Source organism: Chrysemys picta, chromosome 4 (genome assembly GCF_011386835.1).
Source record: "Chrysemys picta bellii isolate R12L10 chromosome 4, ASM1138683v2, whole genome shotgun sequence".
Taxonomy (NCBI): Eukaryota; Metazoa; Chordata; order Testudines; family Emydidae; genus Chrysemys; species Chrysemys picta.
Window position 1 is genome coordinate 80625565 of NC_088794.1, and position 20231 is coordinate 80645795.

The window sequence follows — 20231 nt, forward strand, 5'->3', positions numbered from 1 at the left end:
GATTCATCTGTGAAATTCTGTATATTTATCTGTTTGAATATCACATTTATTTTTTTTTAAAAGCGCCTCAGTTTAGACCAAAGGCATGCAAATTTTACAACACTCATGGCTGAGTTGAAAACTTGCTGGGATCAAGGACTACAACTAATTTGCAAACATGTACATTTTTAGATACAAGAAATGCTAATATTTGCTTGCATTTCTATATTTAGGGCCCTACCAAATTCACAGTCCATTCTGGTCAATTTCACGGTCACAGGATTTTTAAAATTGTAAATTTCGTGATTTCAGCTATTTAAATCTGAAATTTCACAGTGTTGTAATTGTAGGGGTTCTGACACAAAAAGGAGTTGTGGGGAGGGGGTCACAAGGTTATTGTGGGGAGAGTTGCGGTACTCCTACCCTTATATCTGCGCTGCTGCAGGCGGCGGCAGTGATGCCTTCAGAGCAGGGTAGCTGGAGAGTGGCAGCTGCTGGCTGGGAGCCCAGATCTGAAGACAGAGCCACTGGCAGCAGCAGCAGCAGCACAGAAGTAAGGATGTCATGTTATGGTTTTGCCACCTTTGCTTCTGCGCTGCTGCCTGCAGAGCTAAGCCCTCAGTCAGCAGCCAGCACTCTCCGGCCGCCCAGCTCTGATGGCAGCAGGGCAGAAGTAAGGATGCCATGGTATGGCAATACCGCAACCCCCCTAAAATAACCTTGCAACCCCCCCTGCAACTCCCTTTTGGGTCAGGACCCCCCAATTTGAGAAACGCTGGTCTCCCCCCATGAAATCAGTATAATATAATGTAGACGCACACAAAAGACCAGATTTCACGGACAGTGATGCATTTTTCATGGCCATGAATTTGGTAGGACCCTATCTTTATTTTTCATAGAAGAATAGAAATTGCTTGTTTGGTAGAGTTTACCAGTAGCAAAAACCTGCAGCAGATCAGCTTTTCCACATGGTGCAATTACAAGGCAGCTGTATTTTAGGCTCCACTGCTTCAGTTGGCTATTGGGCTGCACTTTGAGTTCCCTCAAATTAGAAAAAACAAATATAACAGTAAATTATTCTCTGCTGTGGTTAAATCATTTTTGACATTTTGAGGGGAAAAACCGATAAAAATATGAAAGAAACTGGCTCCTTCATATACTTGCATGGAGTTTTATTCCACTAGCCCACTCACGAACGCATTGAAATGCTTTCCTCTGCATATCCTCCTTGCTTTTTATTGATTTTATTTATTTATTTATTCTGCAACTTCAGTAACTTTTTCATTTTGAGGTCTCCAGCCTCTGTGGAAACATCCCTCATTCCAGTGAATTTGCCTCCTGATTTAATTTCCAGCTGATTTCTCAGTAGCATTTAGCAGATTGCATATGATAAACGAAAACTGATGATTAGGCATCAGCTCTGTGGCATTAGCAGGGTCTGAAAGTGCATTTCATCCTTTCCTTGCAGGCAAGGTGGTTCTGGGAAGCGTATTTTCGGTCGATGAAAGCTATTGCTCTGGCCACCCTTCAGATTATCAATGACAGGATCTACCCATATGCTGCCATGTCTTATGAAGAATGGAATGATCCCCCAGCTGTTGTAAGTAGAATGTACTTCTGTGGCTTAGTCATAAAATAAGATTTTTTTTCTTTCAGGTCGTTGGTATGTACTATGCATCTTGGTAACATTACTATTTAAAGGTTTGTTGTATTTGTAAGTTGCACAAAATGTTTTTATGATATTCAGGTGAGTGTGTGTGTATGTATGTGTATATATATTTGAGTGTGTTTGTTAAATTTTGTGCGAATTTGATACCTTTGAAAGTGAATAACTTAAGTGATAACACTGGCAAAAGTCACATGGTATAAATAGATTCTGTGTGAGCTTCTGTCAGAACTGTGTGAGGAATACCTCCCCTACTTCCAGTTTTCTTCTTCCTGCTGTTGTCTTGTCCACGCAGCCCTGTGAATGTACACCCCTGGTATTCTAGTCCTAGAATTCGCTTGTACAGAAACTGATAATCATCCTGAGTGATCTACTTTTGGGACAAACTCATTTCACTTTTTATTTGGCCAGGATTTGAACCCAGCTCTCTGAGGAGGAAGTGCTAGTGTGTTAATTAACCTGCTGCACCATTCAGTCCTATTCTATTTTCTTATATTGCAGAATTTTGAAAACTAATTTCTCCCTTAGTTAATTTATATTTTACACATACAGAAAAATTAATACCTGTATTTCCTTTTTCTAAACTATCCTGCAAAAGCTCAGTCAAAGGGTTGGTAGCAGGACGGTTTTCAACTATACAGGAGAAGAGAGCTCAGGAATAGCTTTTTGATATTAAACTCCCTAAATTATTGGAGAATGATAGCATTTTCAATGGGCCTAGCTTAGGATACCGACCCATTAGCATTGCTGAGGGGGAGGCAAGCATGGCACTGACAGATGTCTAGTGTGAAGGTTGAGGTATGAAAGAGGGAAGCAATTACTCAAGAATGAGGAGCTCAGAACATCTTAGTAGACTATTTAGACCGTGGCTTAGTACAGCAAGAATGGCCTGACACCTGGCCTGAGTTCCATGGTAAAAGAAAAATAGGGATTTGGAAACATGCAGCATTAAAAGCCACCTCTCAGGCTGCTTCTTCCCTGCTCTCCCTCTAGCAGGATACCCACTGACTTCAATGACAGTTCCTTCTGCTGTGGGGGACAGATAAGCCCCTGGTTTTTTGTTTATAACTATATTTACAGGAAAGTGTATTTCTTGGGATCCTGTGGGATGAAAGATCCTAAAGCACTTTACAAGAGATCGGTCACCAAACAAACACAGCAATCTCTAGAGTGTAACACTGAAACTGGTCAGCAATACACAGCAACAGTACACAATAGAGTAATACAGGTAGTAAAGAGGAATACTCTATTCATTTGAAATTGCAGAAAAAACGTGAGGAGGCTCTAGTAATTAGCCAAACTGGAATTTGTCCAGCCAAACACCATACTGAGACTCTTCCATGCCCACAAATAGTCAGTTCCTTGGATTTATATTTCAGCTGAAAGAGTCTCAATACATGCATGAATATTTTTCTTGCTTCAGTATGGAAAAAAAGTCATAAAAATGTCCTTTGTGAGCTGTGTAAGCTCTATGTCAGCCAGCTATGCAGAGATCTTTTGTGACCCTCCTTCTCAGGATCAGTAAAAGAAAATACAGTTCAGATCAGGAATTGTTCTTTGTATTTAATTGCTCCTGAACAGACCCACGCAGTTCTGTGACATTAATGACCATGGATTTTGATAAGTATTTATTACTCCAGTATGAGTGCATATAAAAGTATAATTGATTCAATCACTTCTTATTTAACTGGCTAAAGTCTGTAGCTTGTATATTTTGACCCTCGCGCTAATAGTGGCAGCAAAAAACTGGAGCCTTCAGTAGCTATGATTTATCCATTGTAAAAAATGTTTGCTTTAGAGATACTTTATCTCTTGGAGGTGAGCTTATTATCATTGCAGTCTTCTAGGCAGCCTCCTCCGCAGGGTCCAGCTAATTTATAATTTCAGACACTTTGGGCGGCGAGTGCTTATATAGTATCTGCCAGCAACTTAATAAATCATTGAGTTATTTTTTAAATAATTGCACTATCCAGCTGTCAGAATTCCACAGATGGTCTGTGCTTGTCAAAAGGAATAATGTCCCACTTGAGCCATAAGCATGTTTCTTATATTGGTTTGTGCCTTGATAACATGCATTTATAACGACCCTGTTAATTTCTGATTAGTCCTGGTGGGAAATTATGATTCTAAAGATACATTTATGCATGTAGAGATTTGACACAGTATCTTTTAGGAGAGTGAAAGGTGCCATCAGATCCAGATATGAAAATAGAGTGAGTAATTAAAAGTTAGTTTGAGAATGCTACAAGTTTACAAATGATAGTCGTATTCTGGGCTAAATAAATTTCAAGGCTGAGACTTGTACAGGAAATAGACTCTGAAACTTAGGACATCAAAGTTCTCTGAGTCTAGGATATAGTTATTAGTCAGTTAACAAGGACCACCCCAAGTCACTATAGTATTAGTAGTGAAATATGCACTCAGCTGGGCTCCTGTAAATCCCTCTTCTGTTACTGGCTTTTGCCCTCAGAATTTGCAATTCACATTCCCAAAACAAATATGGCTGACTCATCTGACTCCTTCTCCTTCCTCTTTCTGTCACCCATCCTAATGCTACATTTTATATTGAATGCAGGTCCATCTACACTATGGTTCTATTGTGCAGTGTAGATTGCACACTGGAGTGACAGATTTGGGGAAGGGGTCAGAAGATGAGGCAACCTTATGTGCTGTGGGCAAAATCAGTGAGAGGTTCAGAGAGTGCAGTAGCTTTTTGGTATTAAGGGATTTACAGCAACTCATCAAAGATTTATATGGTCACTATATGGTTATTAACCTAACATTTATTATGCAGATCCCTGTGCACTGGCTAATAATGGCCCTGAGTGAATCAGAGAACACAGATTTGCTTACAGGTAGTTATGCACGAAAGACCTGCTTTTATTGGAGCAAGTGATATGAGTTTGGGCAGCTGGAAAAGGGAAACCTTCCTTACTACTTAATGTAACAGAATAAGAGCCTATTGTGTCTGTAAAGTTCATCACACAAAGGAGGAACTAGTGAGAATTCTTATCTGCGCTTCTAGCGGTCCTACTTCATTTGTGTAATGTTTTTATCTGTAGACATTAAATGTGATTCGTGCCGCACATAGTAACCTGACTCTCTTACAGTCACTGCAAACATGAGAAATAAGTGTTCAGTAACGTGCCTTACCATGTTACAAATTATGTCACTGGACAAATACTGTCCAGTTCAGAGATATAAAATAGAACAGTAAGTGATTGTTTTCCAGCTTAACAGTCCACGTAACTTGTTCAATTCCTATAACTCCCCCGTATGTAAAATTCTTCTCTGTGACTTCATGAGGTTACCTTGATTTGAGTCACCTTTTCATTTCAATCCCTTATTTCCCAAGATTTGATGTAACACTGCAGGACTTTAACAATAATTTGAATTAGTTCTGAATTAATATTTTTTAAAAAAATGGGATGATAACCTGTAAAAGTGCTACATACAGGAGTTTGCCAGGGATCTGAATGTTTCCGTAGACAGGTTTCTAACAACCTCATCTCTGAAGAGGAATCTGCTGCTTTCACAATGCTGTCTCCACCTAATTGGCAACAACATGTTGGGATTGTTGCAAAATGCAGGCTAATTTTCTAAGCTTTTTTATTTTAAGGTTTACCTTGACCACACCATCACCTTGAACTGTGGGGGTAGGGACATACCTTCAATCTTGGAACTATTCAGATGGTTACATACTCCTTTGAGAAGAATTTCAATGATTTTGGTATTTGAGGTGTTGGCTATTGTCTTTGACAATGAGGATGGAAATGGTGTTTATACACTAAAGTTCATAGTGAGGAGGTTCACAGCTAGATCTGTGTGTAGCTCACCTTTATTTCTATTTCTTTCATTGAACCCCTCACATGCTGAGTGGTGCTGCCACAATTCTTGTGCAACAGCAACACTTGAATGTTCTTTGACCATAAGGGAATGTAAGTTACATGAGACACGAATGCATATGTAATGCAATGCATCACATGTTGAGTGTGTTATACATTAAGGAAGTGATCAGAGCAATTTCACCTATTCAAATTGGTTGGCTGACTGAAAGTTTTTAGCCCTTTTTAAAAATAAAGGTTTCCATGTGAAGTGGAGCAACATCTGTGTTAATAGATCCTTCCATTGGGGCTGAGGGAGAAGGGAAAAATAGTAACAAATACCAAAACATTTGTTTTCTTTTATATATTATGATACAACACTGTGTGTATGTGTACACCCCCCCCCCCCAGATGTTTCCTTCTTTTAATAAATTAATATAGTGCTAGTAAAAGGTGCTAAATTGACAGCTCTGGAACCATCCAGCCCTTGGCACCTTTGCTGAGACTGCGCAAATGTGCCAGTTATTGCCATTTGTTTACTGATGCAGCCGTTATTCTTTATAAACTGGACTGAGATTACTGACTTCACATAAATCACTAACTATCTGTCAGGTGGTAGTCATGATTTTTGGTCTCTACCAAACTGGATTAGAACCAATAACCTTGAGTCGAAAGATTCCTTATCCTACTATCAGTCTCCCTCAATTAGATGTTTTCTAATTATCTAATACAGAGATAAATTAGTAATTGCAATTCTAGATTTTGGAGACTATTTTAAGTCTCGCTCTCGCTCTCTCTCTCTCTCTCTCTCTCTCTGTGTCCCTGTACCTTCCCAACATATGCAGATGATTGAGAATGACAATAATGTTGTTCTTTCCCAGTTTTTCTTTCGCTGGTGTTAATGGAATTCTTTCAGGCCTGCTTATAGCACAGACCTATAAAAGGTTTGGCCCCATTGTTGTCTGCCTTAGAGTTTTGAACTTGAATGTTATAAACTGTAGTTTAATAGTTTCTCGTTTAATAATTGTTGAGAGAATCGCTGTGTGCCAAGAAATAAATGCACTTCTCTAGCCGACCTCCATTCTCCTGTTGAGTGACTGCCAGACAATGTTTTTTTCAGTAAGGCAGAAAAGAGAATCTCCACCCTATTTAAACTAAAGTAATAGTCAAATTAATTTAATGCAAAAAATTACTTTTTCTCTGAGTAACAGTAGCATAGTTGCTATTCACTTAGCAAAAGCTAAGTCAGATGTTCATTTAGAGAATGGGTTGTGTGTTTCAGCCAACTGGCAACTAATTGAGCCTTTTAAAACACTTACAACAATTTCTGAGCTGTTTGGCTGGCATTTTACATCTCACTGTTCCTGTGAATAATCTAGATCCTGAGGGTTGCCAATTAAAAACATCACTCATCCAAGTTTAAGCAATAAGTGTTAAACAGATGATTCCACTGTATTGTATTTTCTGCTTGTGCCCCAATAACACTCTTCACCTTCAAAACATTGAACAAACATTTATCTGTGTATAAGAGGAAATCTTCCAGCAGTCTTATTGGCTGACACATGTGGTATAACTCACTCAAGTTTTCATTGCTACATTTTTCTGAAATGATTAGATTTCATAACATCCAATCTACTTCCAGGCATCTTAAATTTTACTTGTGAGATGCATTGGATCAGTTGGGTGGGATTTTGTCTTATTTGCCATGTTGGATTTCTTGCCATGTCTTGTTAGAAGGTGTAGTTACTAATACACTTCTGCAATGTTTGTATTATGATAGGTCATGTGTACCAAATATGTGATCATTCAGACATAAAAATATATTTTCTTGCTGAAACAAAATTTCTCCTTGCCTTACCTGCCAAGAGTAGAGTTCAGGATTCTCTGCTTATATGGTAAAAGATGACATAATACTTATCTAATGCAGTGTGGCTGGTACCTAATGTAGAGAAAGTTTAACTTCATCTGCTTGTGATATCCTCTGTGGCATGAGAAACAGACTCCTGGACTTGGTTCTTGGCATGCAGTGGAGGTTCAGATGTTTCACTTTAATGTCAGTTGTAATTTTAAGTCCACACGCAATCTGTCTGTGACTAATACTATTAGGTTTTTTTAGAGAGCTTTTTGCTTTTTTTAGTCTGGGAGAGCCTGAAGAGAGTAGTACATATACAAATGTATATGTAGGGGTTGTGTTTCTTATTCTCATGGCAGTTGTTTTACGTAGGCTGGCCTGAAGAAACTGTAGGATTTTTGCCTGCCATCTTATTCTGAAATGACTTTATTATCTGCCCCTTCCCCTATAATAACCCTTCTTATTTCACCAGCTGGTCTCTTGCTCGCCTTGTGGCCTAAAAAGTAGGAGGCTTGGTCTTCATTAATGGCTCAATAAAAATATATAGTAGTAGAATTTAGTCAGCTTCCTTTTATCCCAAGCTTCACATTCATAATGCACTCAACCTTTTCTGTCCCTAGGGGTGAGGCCTTGCAGCCGTACAATTGATTTCAAGTTTTGTTTTCCCAATTTAGAGTATGTTGCACTGTCTGCGTTGTCAGGAGACTACACTGTAGAGTTTTATTTTAAAGAAAACATTAATCCCATTCCTGGACCCCCATTTAGCAGTGTTCAGATGCTATGGTGATGAGCACCAATAGCACATGAATACCTTGATAGATGGAGAGATCCTAAAGATCCCAGTCACGATGACATTTGTAAATATGCACTCTGTTGTAAACAGCGCTCACCGTCCCCCTTTCTCAAATCCACTCCATTGGCACATTATTGAAATTAATGGAAAGAAGGAAAAAAATTAAAACTAAAATAAATACTTCACAGAATGCAGAGAGCGGCGATGAGTGAGATAACATATTTTATTGGATCAACTTCTGTTGGTGAAAGAGACAAACTTCAAGCTACACAGACCTGAAGAAGCACTCCTAGTAGCTTGAAAGCTTGTTTCTTTCACCAACAGAAGTTGGTCCAATAACAGATATTACCTCACGCACCTTGTCTCTCTAATATCCTGGACCAACACAGCTACAACAACACCGCAAATCACAGAATATAGTCATACTATAGAATTCACAACTGTAGGAGGTCAGAGAGAGTAAAGTAGATTTAGCTAGACTTTAAAAAGGTACTGCATCATTTTATATTTGAAGTTATGAGCTAAAAATCCTGTTTTTGAATCCTTTGAATCCACAATGTAATCACTTTGACTCTGGAGAAGTGGAGAGGGTTAACTCCTCTGGTTTTGCCCTTTGACCACTTGAGGATGGGAAGCATGATGAAATACTTTCTCAAAGTATTCCGAGGAAACACATCATGCATAATTGGAACAAAACAGAATAAATCAAGGCTTTTTTGGTCTTCTAATTCATAATTGAAACCACATTGAGGTTAAGATTGATATTTAAAACAATCCAACCAAAAAGCCCCTCTATGCAGAGGTAGCAGATAAGTACATCTCTGCTTTGCTTGGTACATGGAAGAACTGTTTAGTTACTGTACCATTCAGCACCTCATACTCCTCAGTCCTTGCCTCTTGGCTTTTTAATGACAGTGGGTTGTCCTTGTTCAAATTGAATATGGTTTTACTAAAAAGTGTGGTTAATAACAAGTATTAAGTCTGATGGTTGTTGAAAATAAAATATATAGGGAGGAAAAAGCCACAGTTCTTGTTCATGAGAGCAAGGGAATCTATGTGCTATATTGTTGCCAGTTTTTCCTACTAAATGGTATCTTGGAATTGTTAACCCTTCTGCTAGGATATGGGCCTTCTTCCACACAGCCTCAAGTTTTTAGAGCCCACTCCGAGGCCCCGTCTTTCATGCCTCCACCTTCTCTCCCTTCAAGTCTTTCCTTAATATGCACCTCTTCCCATTGTCCCTTTGCCACATGACAAAGTAATATTACTTAACAAACATAAACAATTTTTTTTAAAAAATCACGGAACTCATAAAATGTGTGTTTAGCTTCACTGCTTGCATATTGCCTTTAATTTCTCCTTCCTTTGTTTATACTTCGAATGTAAGCTTTTTGGGGTAGAGGCATTGCATTAGCTGTGTGTAGCATGTTATTGGTGCTATACAGATGTTATAATGCTTACAGTGATTAGCCAGTTATAGGATAATTGGGGTTGGATGTGATTTCTCAGGTGTCAAATATCCCACTCCTGGATCCTAGCAAGATTGATTTTGTCATACCTAACACACCTTTGCTCCATTGCACATGAAAGATTAGTATCAAGTGCAGTCTTAGGCTTGGTCTACACTACCCCCCCTAATTCGAACTAAGGTACGCAACTTCAGCTACGTGAATAACGTAGCTGAAGTTCGAAGTACCTTATTTCGAATTAGTTCAAACTTACCTTGGTCCACACTCGGCAGGCAGGCTCCCCCGTCGACTCCGCGGTACTCCTCTCGGCGAGCTGGAGTACCGCAGTCGACGGCGAGCACTTCCGGGTTCGACTTATCGCGTCCAGACTAGACGCGATAAGTCGAACCCAGAAGTTCGATTTCCAGCCGTCGAACTTGCCGGTAAGTGTAGCCAAGGCCTTAGATATCTCTAATGGCGGGGTTTCCCCTTGTCCCATTGCCCCCATTGCTTTAACTGCTCTTAAAATAAAATCATGTTTCATTCAATAAGGAAGGAGCAGAATAATGTTCCGGTGTGTTCCTGTAACAAGGGGGAAATGCCTTACTAGCAAATGGAAACTTTTTTTTTTTGCTTGTAGCAATCACGCACAAGCCAGCTGCAATACCTTTCATAGATTCATAGATTCTAGGACTGGAAGGGACCTCGAGAGGTCATCGAGTCCAGTCCCCTGCCCGCATGGCAGGACCAAATACCGTCTAGACCATCCCTGATAGACATTTATCTAACCTATTCTTAAATATCTCCAGAGATGGAGATTCCACAACCTCCCTAGGCAATTTATTCCAGTGTTTAACCACCCTGACAGTTAGGAACTTTTTCCTAATGTCCAACCTAGACCTCCCTTGCTGCAGTTTAAACCCATTGCTTCTGGTTCTATCCTTAGAGGCTAAGATGAACAAGTTTTCTCCCTCCTCCTTATGACACCCTTTTAAATACCTGAAAACTGCTATCATGTCCCCTCTCAGTCTTCTCTTTTCCAAACTAAACAAACCCAATTCTTTCAGCCTTCCTTCATAGGTCATGTTCTCAAGACCTTTAATCATTCTTGTTGCTCTTCTCTGGACCCTTTCCAATTTCTCCACATCTTTTTTAAAATGTGGTGCCCAGAACTGGACACAATACTCCAGCTGAGGCCTAACCAGAGCAGAGTAGAGCGGAAGAATGACTTCTCGTGTCTTGCTCACAACACACCTTGAATCTCTTCTCACAGACCCATCCCTTTAAAGAATTCTCACACCTCACCAACTTCAGGCCAGTCTCCCCAGCTGTGTCTCACATTGTGGGTTCCAGTCCTTGGGCTTTCCATGTTGTCTGTGGAGAGGTTTGCCAAACAACAGAGACAGAGTGATGTGAGATCGCTGTTAGGAAGCTGCCATTTGCAACCTGATACTGCTTGCCCATAAAAGTGATTCACAATAAACAAACTGTCAATCTTGGGTTAATTACCATGGCTCCTGTAATTAATATTAGCATGGGAGGGATGAAGAGGGGAAAGGATTGCTGTATCCATAGTTGAGTGTCAACACATTGTCATGGAAAGTGATAAATGATCTCTCCACCACTACCTCTTGCTCTTCTTTCTGACAGTGAAAGTTCAGATGGGTACCCATCATGAGCGTTAATAATGATGGGACTAAAACAAATGTTTCCTCACCATGTTGACTTCTCCAGCTGCCAGTGGTTGGGAGTAGTCATCTTGATGCCATGATGCATTTCATGCCCTGCTGCCATAACAGAGATTTAATTAGGTTTCTGTTGAGTTAATTGCCTGCATTGTTTGCCTTTCCCCAGCAGAAGTCTGGAAGACTCAAGTAAATTATGGAGGTCTGAATTTGCCTAATTTCCTGCAGAAAGTGGGGTCAAGAGGTCTCAGACTGTAGACACACACTTCAGGCAGGCAGCAGGGGGTTGGCTCTTAATGGCACTTCAGAGATGCCTAAATGCCCTTTTGAAATGTTTCTCTCAAACAAGGGGCCTTGGTTTTCTTTCCCCATTAGGTTCTAAGGAACAGAGTACAAGCTTTTCCTTTACTTGGACACCACTTACCGGGGGCATAAGATGAAATAAACATACTTCTTCTGAGAGGTTACCTTTCTTTCCCTAAGAAGATGTTGTAGTGAGGAAGTTTTGTACTTTGGACAGAGAGTAGGATCAGTTGGAATTGACATCATGTCATGTTTAAAACCCTTGATTGTTGCTTATGTTAATGCTCTTTTGGCAGGGGTTGTCTATATATAATTTGTGAAATACCTAGCACAGTTTTGGATGTTCTTTAAAAAAAAAAAAAGGGGGGGGGGGAAGTAGTGTCAGAAGATGATGATGAACAGAGTAATCCTTGCAAATTATATTATATACCAGGGGTCGGCAACGTTAGGCACGCGGCTCGCCAGGGCAAGCACCCTAGCGGGCAGGGCCAATTTATTTACTTGCTGACGTGGCAGGTTCGGCCGATCGTGGCCCCCACTCGCCGCGGTTCGCCGTCCCGCTCCAATGGGGGCGGCGGGAAGTGGCGCGGGCCGAGGGATGTGCTGGCCGCGGCTTCCTGCCGCCCCCATTGGCCCGGGACGGTGAACCGCGGCCAGTGGGGGCTGCGATCGGCCGAACCTGCCGCGTCAGCAGGTAAATAAACTGGCCTGGCCCGCCAGGGTGCTTACCCTGGTGAGCCGCGTGCCGAACGTTGCCGACCCCTGGTATATACTATTTCTATTACCATAGTGCCTAAGAGCCTGAAGTCAAGGACCAGGGCCCCATTGTGCTGGGTGCTAACACATTCTATTAAGATATACTGCAGCCAGAAAGGAACTTGCACAATAGAGGAAACTTCATATGGGAGCTCTTAATTTGGATGGTGGGGGTCATCATTAAATAATAAAAAGGCTATTGTCTGTAAGATTACTTCACCAGTTATTTCTTTTTGCTGGGCAGAAATGTAGGATTTTCTTGGCACTGTATTGAATATGCAGCAAAACCCCTGCTGCAAGTATTAATACAAGCAGCCTTGTGAAGGATGCACAAAAAAGATTCTCACCATTAAAAGGATCATTTGGAGGAGGTGGGAAATTGGGGAAAACTTGATATTCAGGATCTTTGAGAGAAAAAATGCAGTTTTTGAAGTTGCTCATTAAAGGTCTAATGAGGTAGACTGTGCTCTATTCAAGTTTTAGATTGTGATTCACCCTAGAAATTCTTGGGACTGCTCCATAATCAAAGAGAGTTCTACCCCTGCTCTTCAGGTCCCAATAAACATTAAAGAAAATAAGCCTAAAAACTGGCATTTCAGAAAATGTGAGCATCTGAAATCTGAGAGCTGTTCCTGCACATGTCAACTGCTAGTGTCACCAAGACAGACCAGTAGACATGCAGACTATTTTAGTAGTGTAAGTGGCATTAGGTAAAGGTGGATAAGGCAGCCATCTTTGAAGTGTGAGGAAAAAGAACCCAAAGACCCTTTAAGGAAATGGTGAGGCTCCATACCTTCTCCCAGCAAATAACTTTGGATATGTAAAGTTTATTTTCCTCCCAATACTAGCAGAATTATAGTACAGCAACTTTTCACTTAAAGTCATTCCGGTTAACGTTGTTTCGTTGTTACGTTGCTGATCAATTAGGGAACATGCTTGTTTAAAGTTGTGCAATGCTCCCTTATAACGTCGTTGACAGCCGTCTGCTTTGTCCACGGCTTGCAGGAAGAGCAGCCCGTTGGAGCTAGCTGGTGGGGGCTTGGAACCAGGGTAGACCGGCAGCCCCCCGTCAGCTCCCCACTCCCGTAAGTTCCCTGGGTGGCAGCCGCCCAGCAGGCTATCAATTGCCCAGCAGTTCATCTGTCCCTCCCCCCATTGCCATGTGCTGATCCTGCCCTCTGCCTTGGAGCTGCTCCCGGGAGCCTCCTGCTTGGTGTGCGGGGGGGAGGGAAGACGGGGGCTAATGTTAGGGTGTCCCCCTTCCCCCTGTTCCTGCACCCCATTTACCCCATCTCTGTGGTGGGGGGAATGACAGGACAGGGCTCAGGATGGAGGGAACTTCCTGGGAGCAGTTGCTGTCTCAACTTGATGATCTACTTAACAAGGCATTCCCTCCATTCGTGCTGCCTTGTAGAGGTGTTAGGCTACAGTAACAATAATGGTTGAACCCTTGAGGGCTCAGCCAAAAGCTAGTTCATCATTTAGCAGTAGGCATTCCCTGGGAAATATCCCACCCTCTTCCACCCTCTGACTCCACCACCTCAACCAAGCTTCACAATCATCATCGCTGTGCACAGTATTAAATTGTTTGTTCAAAACTTAGACTCTGTGTGTGTGTGTATGTATGTATATGTGTGTGTATATAAAAAATAATAATAATGTAGTCTTTTGTCTGGTGAAAAATTTTCCCCTGGAACCTAAGCCCCCCCAACCCCCACCCCCAAGTACATTCTTATGGGGAAATTGGATTTGCTTAATATCGTTTCACTTAGTCGCATTTTTCAGAACATACCCACAACGTTAAGTGAGGAGTTACTGTATGTATTTAATTGGGGTTTCTTTCCTGCAATACTGTAAGTGTTGGCAGTTATTGGGCAGTGTTTCTAGACTATTAGAAGTATTCCTAGTTCTTTGTTGGCTGAGATTCAAAGGCTTCCCTGCAAAACTGCGTCAGCTTCTCCTTTCCCAACTCCCAAACCCTTTCTTCCCCCACCTCCAAATAAGTCTTGTTTTCTCCTCTGCTTCTCTGTCCTAGCCTGGATGTCAGCATCTGAATAGCGACCTGGAATGTAAAAGTTGAGAGTCAAAATGCCTGCAATTTCATTCCCATCTAATGGTTCCTTTGCAGCTGCCTTCCCCCACATCTTCGGCTCCAAACAGAGTTGGCACACTCAGTGAGAACAGAGTTGTCTGTCTTGTCTCTTGCCAACTGAGCTGGCTTCCTTATGCTGGCAGTGCATTGAAATAAGAGCTTTAAAGTCTTAAAAGGGACCCCCTAGTTAAAATTCAGATGGAGTAAATAACTCTCTGAAATTGATCTCTCTTATAGGGTTTTCTATTTAACGGTGTAATAACTTTTTTTTCACACAGAATAAACTTAGTCTTGTTGAAGTTAATATTTTATCCCTCTTTATTACAATGTCAGCATTTGTCTTTTTTATTTGTGTGCCCATTTTGTGTCAAGATTGTGCATTTGCTGTTTTTTATTCTATTTCCACTCTAAAATGGTGGCTCAGAGCTGGCTCTCTGCTTGTTGGCCAACGACTGACTATGAAAAGTAAAATACTTTCAAGCAGAGAGTAGCAAATGAGAATCATGCCATGCTAGCTTGGTTTAAAATGTCTCCTAGTTCCCTTTCCCCACAAGTCATTCCATCCCTTCTACTCCACTTTTTCTGAAGCCCATCACTAGATACAAAGTCATTGTCAGGCAATGACAGAAATTGACATTAGGAAATGGGGTTGGCATGAAGGTTTTACGGAACTGTGAATTACGAAAAAGAAAATCAGACTTTTTGAAAGGGTGTTGACCAAAGAGATCTACCTTAACTAAATTCCAGCTCTGGTACTTACATTCTGACTGCCTACATTCCCCTTTTATAGTTTTAATTGACCCTGATCTGATCGAACATCCTCTCTGCTTTTACAGAAATGGAGCAGTGTGAGCAACCCACTCTTCCTTCCATTAATCCCACCACAGTCTCAAGGCTTCACTGCTATAGTCCTGACATATGACAGGGTGGAAAGCCTCTTCCGAGTCATCACTGAGGTATCCAAGGTGCCCAGTCTATCCAAGCTGTTAGTCGTCTGGAATAATCAGAATAAGAATCCACCAGAAGGTAAGGTGTGCATGTTGGAGGGAGGTGGTACATGTTAGAGTAGTGGCAGAACACCTACTGTACATCTAGTGCAATGCAACCTCTCTTTTTATGTACTTTTAAACATAACTATTTTAAACTATTTTGTAATACTTTTCAAATAAAAAAAAACTTGGTACGTTTTCATGACACTTTTTAAAAAGTTGCAAAATACAAAAGGCCAAATTAAACTTTTAAAAGGATCTGTGCTGGTGTTGCCTTTGCCAGCTGCTGATTCAACAGCAAGCCATGCAAATTTCTCAATGGATGATTTTTTCCAAAAAAGCCCATAACATACTGAACAAACATCATTAACGTTTGCTTTGAGGGGGGTGGCGCCTTAATTTGTCTACACTCATTTGATTTTTCTCTACAGACACTATTAAGCACAGTGAACTCTTGTTCCACTAAACTGTTTGTTCTCTGTAAACACAGAACAAATTTGGCTTGATGCAAGAATACAGTTTGGACATTTTGTGGTTATAAAATAAATGAACATTTTGATTGATGAAATAAAACCTGAGACATTCTGTGGGTCCAGAAAGAAGTTTCTGGGACATTGGGTTATCATATAAAAACTCTGAGACTGTCCTGATAAGTGAGGTGAATGGTCTTTTTATTTAAATATTTATGTTTAAAACACAGATGATTCTATTTATATCAGTGATGAACAGACCTCATGGAATTTGAGGACTTTTGAACCTCGCAGTCTTATTTTGAGTTCATGGGTTTATAAAATTATTTGATGCTCATGAACCTTTTTTCATGTCATTTAAATCCATATTATTTTCAAGGCAGCTTTGGTTTCAAAAACATACCAAAGAAAAGTGTTTGCTCTGTATTGGAGGTAAAGAGCCACCTGCTCCAAAAATCAGAACACGACAAGTAGGTGCCCTATGTACAGTGTCTATTTAGAATTTTTCTCTTCCTCCCCTTTCTTTATCTTGCAAGCTCTCTGTATTTTTCACTCTACTTGTTTTCTTCTCTCTTCCCCCATTGAATTTCCTCTGATCTGTTTCCTTTTTTCAGTCTTTCCTAACCTGAATGTGAACTCTCTGATGTTAGCGTGCAAATGAAACTTTCCAACCCACAATGTCTGAGTGACCTTTAATTTAAGAAAAATAAGCTTACCTCTCCTTAGCATCCTCCCTAAAATATGAAGGAGATGCTCTTTGGGTAAGAGTGCTTCCTCTAACTAGAATAACTGTTCTAAAATATTAAAATCTATGGCTGTAGAACCCTGTGAATTATTAATAATGTCTCTTCTGTCCCCAGTAGCCAATAAAGTGAATCTTCGAGACAACTCTTTGGGTTTGTAATATTCCTATATAAGAATGTACTGACAACCTGAGCGTCAAACTGGCCATTTATGTATGTTAGATACAATGTTAAACTGAGTTCCTGATCACTTGCACTCATTTAAGATTCCATGGCACTTTTGCAGGAGTCAGGCTATTAACCTCATTGTCCTGACCCATTTCCAATTTTGGTACATTGCATTCTGCCTCTTTATATTCTTATTCCAGTTTAAATTGGACACAGTATTCATTTCTTGTCTCAAACGGTTGTTTAGTATTGCTGTGTAAAACCCACTAGATGTGGTTGCCCATCACTGACAAATGAAGTGATTCTTGCATTTAATCGTGGTTGGTAATCATTTGAGATTAAAAGTGTTGCATATAAATGGAAGGTGTTGTTTTTGTGTACTCTGAAGTTTTTATTGAAAACAAATTCATAACGTAGTTGAGCTATTACTCCAGTAGAGTAAACACTGCACACAGCATGAATATAACAAAAAAATATTGATTTCTGCCCCAAATGGGTTGTTTCCATATATTCTTTCCGGTAAGGGAGAATTGAAACAAACTACTGATCTGAACAATCTCATATTAATAATCATTTTTAATAATATTAGTGGTGTAAATTCTTTTTATAGGCATATTAATTTTCTGTCTTCCTTATGTTTCCTCAGATATTATTAAATCATAAATCATCTCCAAAAAGAATGCATTTGCCTATGAACCTAATGATCATAGGTCCCATTTGAGAGCTTCGGTTATTGGGCTGTTAGGTTCAAACTGGTCTTTCATGGTAGTAAATATGTGTTTTAATAAATTATATTTCCTCATGTGGCTCTTATCTCCCCCCCCTCCCCCTTTGTCCATTTATTTTTAACATTTTGATAACCCATGTAATCTCCTGGACTGCAGCTGAGGAGAGGGCAGTTTGAGTAAATTAATTTAATTTGTTTTAATACAGATCCATGCAGTGAGTTCCACCTGGCTCTTCAGTGGGGTAGCAGGCCTTGGCTGCACTTAGTCACTCGTTCCGTTTCTCTATTAGCGATTCTAATCCTTGGACTTCAAAGCTTCTGCCATTTATAGCCTATTAAATCCAGGAAGTTTCTGATGGATTAGGGCAAGGAATGAGTTTGAAGTTTGTAATGTGCACCACTGTCACTGATAAGGTCTAGTTTATTACCCTACGGTAGTATCAGCACGTTTATGGCTATTCTTTTTTAATTGGTTATTGTAAAGCTGGGACAGTTAACGTACTAGTGCATCAAATGCAGGATTTCCTGGTCATTGCCATATAGGGGACACATTTCTGGGTCAGCTGTGCAAAGGCAAATCAGGGCTTCTGCTGTCAGAGCCAGTGGGTTTTTCGATATGCATAAATGGTGGCTGGGATGAAAAAATCAAAGTAATTTTCCCTTGTGATGACTTGCAGTAAATTCAGATTTGAACCCAGGTCTCCAGAGGTAAGGCTAGTGTGGTGCTACATAAGCATGTCACTTAACTGTTCTTTATTTTCCCATGTCTGCTCCAGAGTAATTTTATAAATTTAAAACTATACCAAATGCTTTTCCTGCTTAAAATGATCACTCACTTTGAGACTGGGTTGTATAATCAAGGGTTTTATATTTGCACAGAACATCACATAACTAAGCAGTCAAAAAGAAGCAAAATGAACTCTCTCTTCTCTATCTAGGAAAGAAAAGGGTCAAATTAAATGCAAATTTTAAAATCCCTGTAGATGCTGTTAATGGATGAAATGTGACTTTATAGAAGCCGAACCAGAGTTCTCTAGTTCTCTAACAATACAGAATAAAAATACATTTTCAAAATTGAAGATGCCATAATGTTTACTAAAAACTCCCCATCCCCAAAAGACTAGAATACTCCCCAGTCAGGCCCCAAATTATTAATAGCCTAAGTAGAAAGATAAACTTTGCAATGGATCCTAAAAGTCAACAACTACAGACTCTGTCAGACCCAGGGTTGAAAGTGAATTCCAGTCAAAGGGCCTCTACCAAGAATGTCCTGCTTTTTGGCCCCTGATATAAGAATTTGAAGCTGATCTTAATTGCTGCCATGTGATATAGGGACAGATGGCGTCTCAGATATGGGGGACCCAAACTCTTTGATTGGTTTAGTTAGAATGTTATAGTGAAACTGCAACTGATGATGCTTCTGAGGAACTGTCCCAGATTGAGATGTCACTAGAGGAGATTTTGGAACTAACTGATAAATTAAATAGTAATAAGTCTCCAGGACCAGATCACATTCACCCAAGAGTTTTGAAGGAACTCAGACTTGAAATTGCAGCACCAACAAGTATGGTATGTAGCCTATCATTTAAATTAGCTTCTCTACCAGATGACTGGAGGATAGCTAATGTGACATCAATTTTTAAAAAGGCTCCTGAGGCAATCCTGAGAATTACAGGCTGGTAAACCTAACTTGAGTATCAGGCAAATTGGTTGAAACTATAGTGAAGAACAGAATTATCAGACACCTACAATGAACACAATTTGTTTCGGAAAAGTAAACACAGCTTTTGTAACGGAAAATTATGTCTCCCCAATCTATTAGAATTCTTTGAGGGGGTCAACAGATATGTGGACAATGGTGATCCAGTGTAGATTGTGTGTATGGACTTTCAGAAGGCCTTTGACGAGGTCCCTCTTAAGCAAAGTAAGCAGTCATGGGATAAGAGGGAAGGTCCTCTCCTGGTTAAAACAGGAATCAAAGAGTAGGAATAAATGGTCAGTTTTCAGAATGGAGAGAGGTGAGTAGTGGTGTCCCCCAAAGATTTTTACTGGGACAAGTGCGGTTCAGCATATTCATAAATGATTTGAAAAAGGGGTAAACAGTAATGTGGCAAAATTTGCAGATGATACAAAACTACTCAAGATAGTTAAGTGCAAAGCAGACTGAAGAGTTGCAAAGGGATCTCTCAAAACTGAGTGATTGGGGATCAAAATGGCAGATGAAATTCAGTGTTGATAAATGCAAAGTAATGCGCATTGAAAAACATAATCCCAATTATACATACAAAATGAGGGAGTCTAAATTAGCTGTTACCACTCAAGAAAGAGATCTTGGAGTCATTGTGGATAGTTCTCTGAAAACATCCGCTCAATGTGCAGAAGCAGTCAAAAAAGCTAACGATGTTGGGAACCATTAGGAAAGGGATATATAATAAGACAGAAAATATATATAAATACATGGTATGCCCGAATCTTGAATACTGCATGCAGTTCTGGTCGCCCCATCTCAAAAGATATATTAGAATGGAAAAAGGTACAGAGAAGAGCAACAAAAATGAATAAAGATTTGTAACATAAGAATGGCCATACTGGGTCAGACCAAAGATTCATTTACCCCGGAATCCTGTCTTCTGACAGTGGCCAATGCCAGATGCCCCAGAGGGAATGAACAGAACAAATAATCATCAAGTGATTCATCCACTGTTGCTCATTCCCAGCTTCTGGCAAACAGAGGCT

At 40.2% G+C, this 20231-nt stretch overlaps 1 protein-coding gene across 9 annotated transcripts in view; it reads left to right on the plus strand.

Annotated features, from left to right (window-relative positions):
• Nucleotides 1-20231, plus strand: part of EXT2 (exostosin glycosyltransferase 2) — a 103259-nt gene that overhangs the window by 44778 nt on the left and 38250 nt on the right. For 6 of the 9 annotated variants that reach the window (XM_008179788.4, XM_024100469.3, XM_008179792.4 and 3 more), the window contains 2 exons: nt 1448-1579; nt 15235-15424. In XM_008179788.4, coding sequence (XP_008178010.2) covers nt 1448-1579; nt 15235-15424 — 322 coding nt within the window. The remainder of the gene's footprint in view (nt 1-1447; nt 1580-15234; nt 15425-20231) is intronic. The other 3 variants (XM_042849184.2, XM_065592794.1, XM_065592797.1) reach the window with 1 other exon arrangement.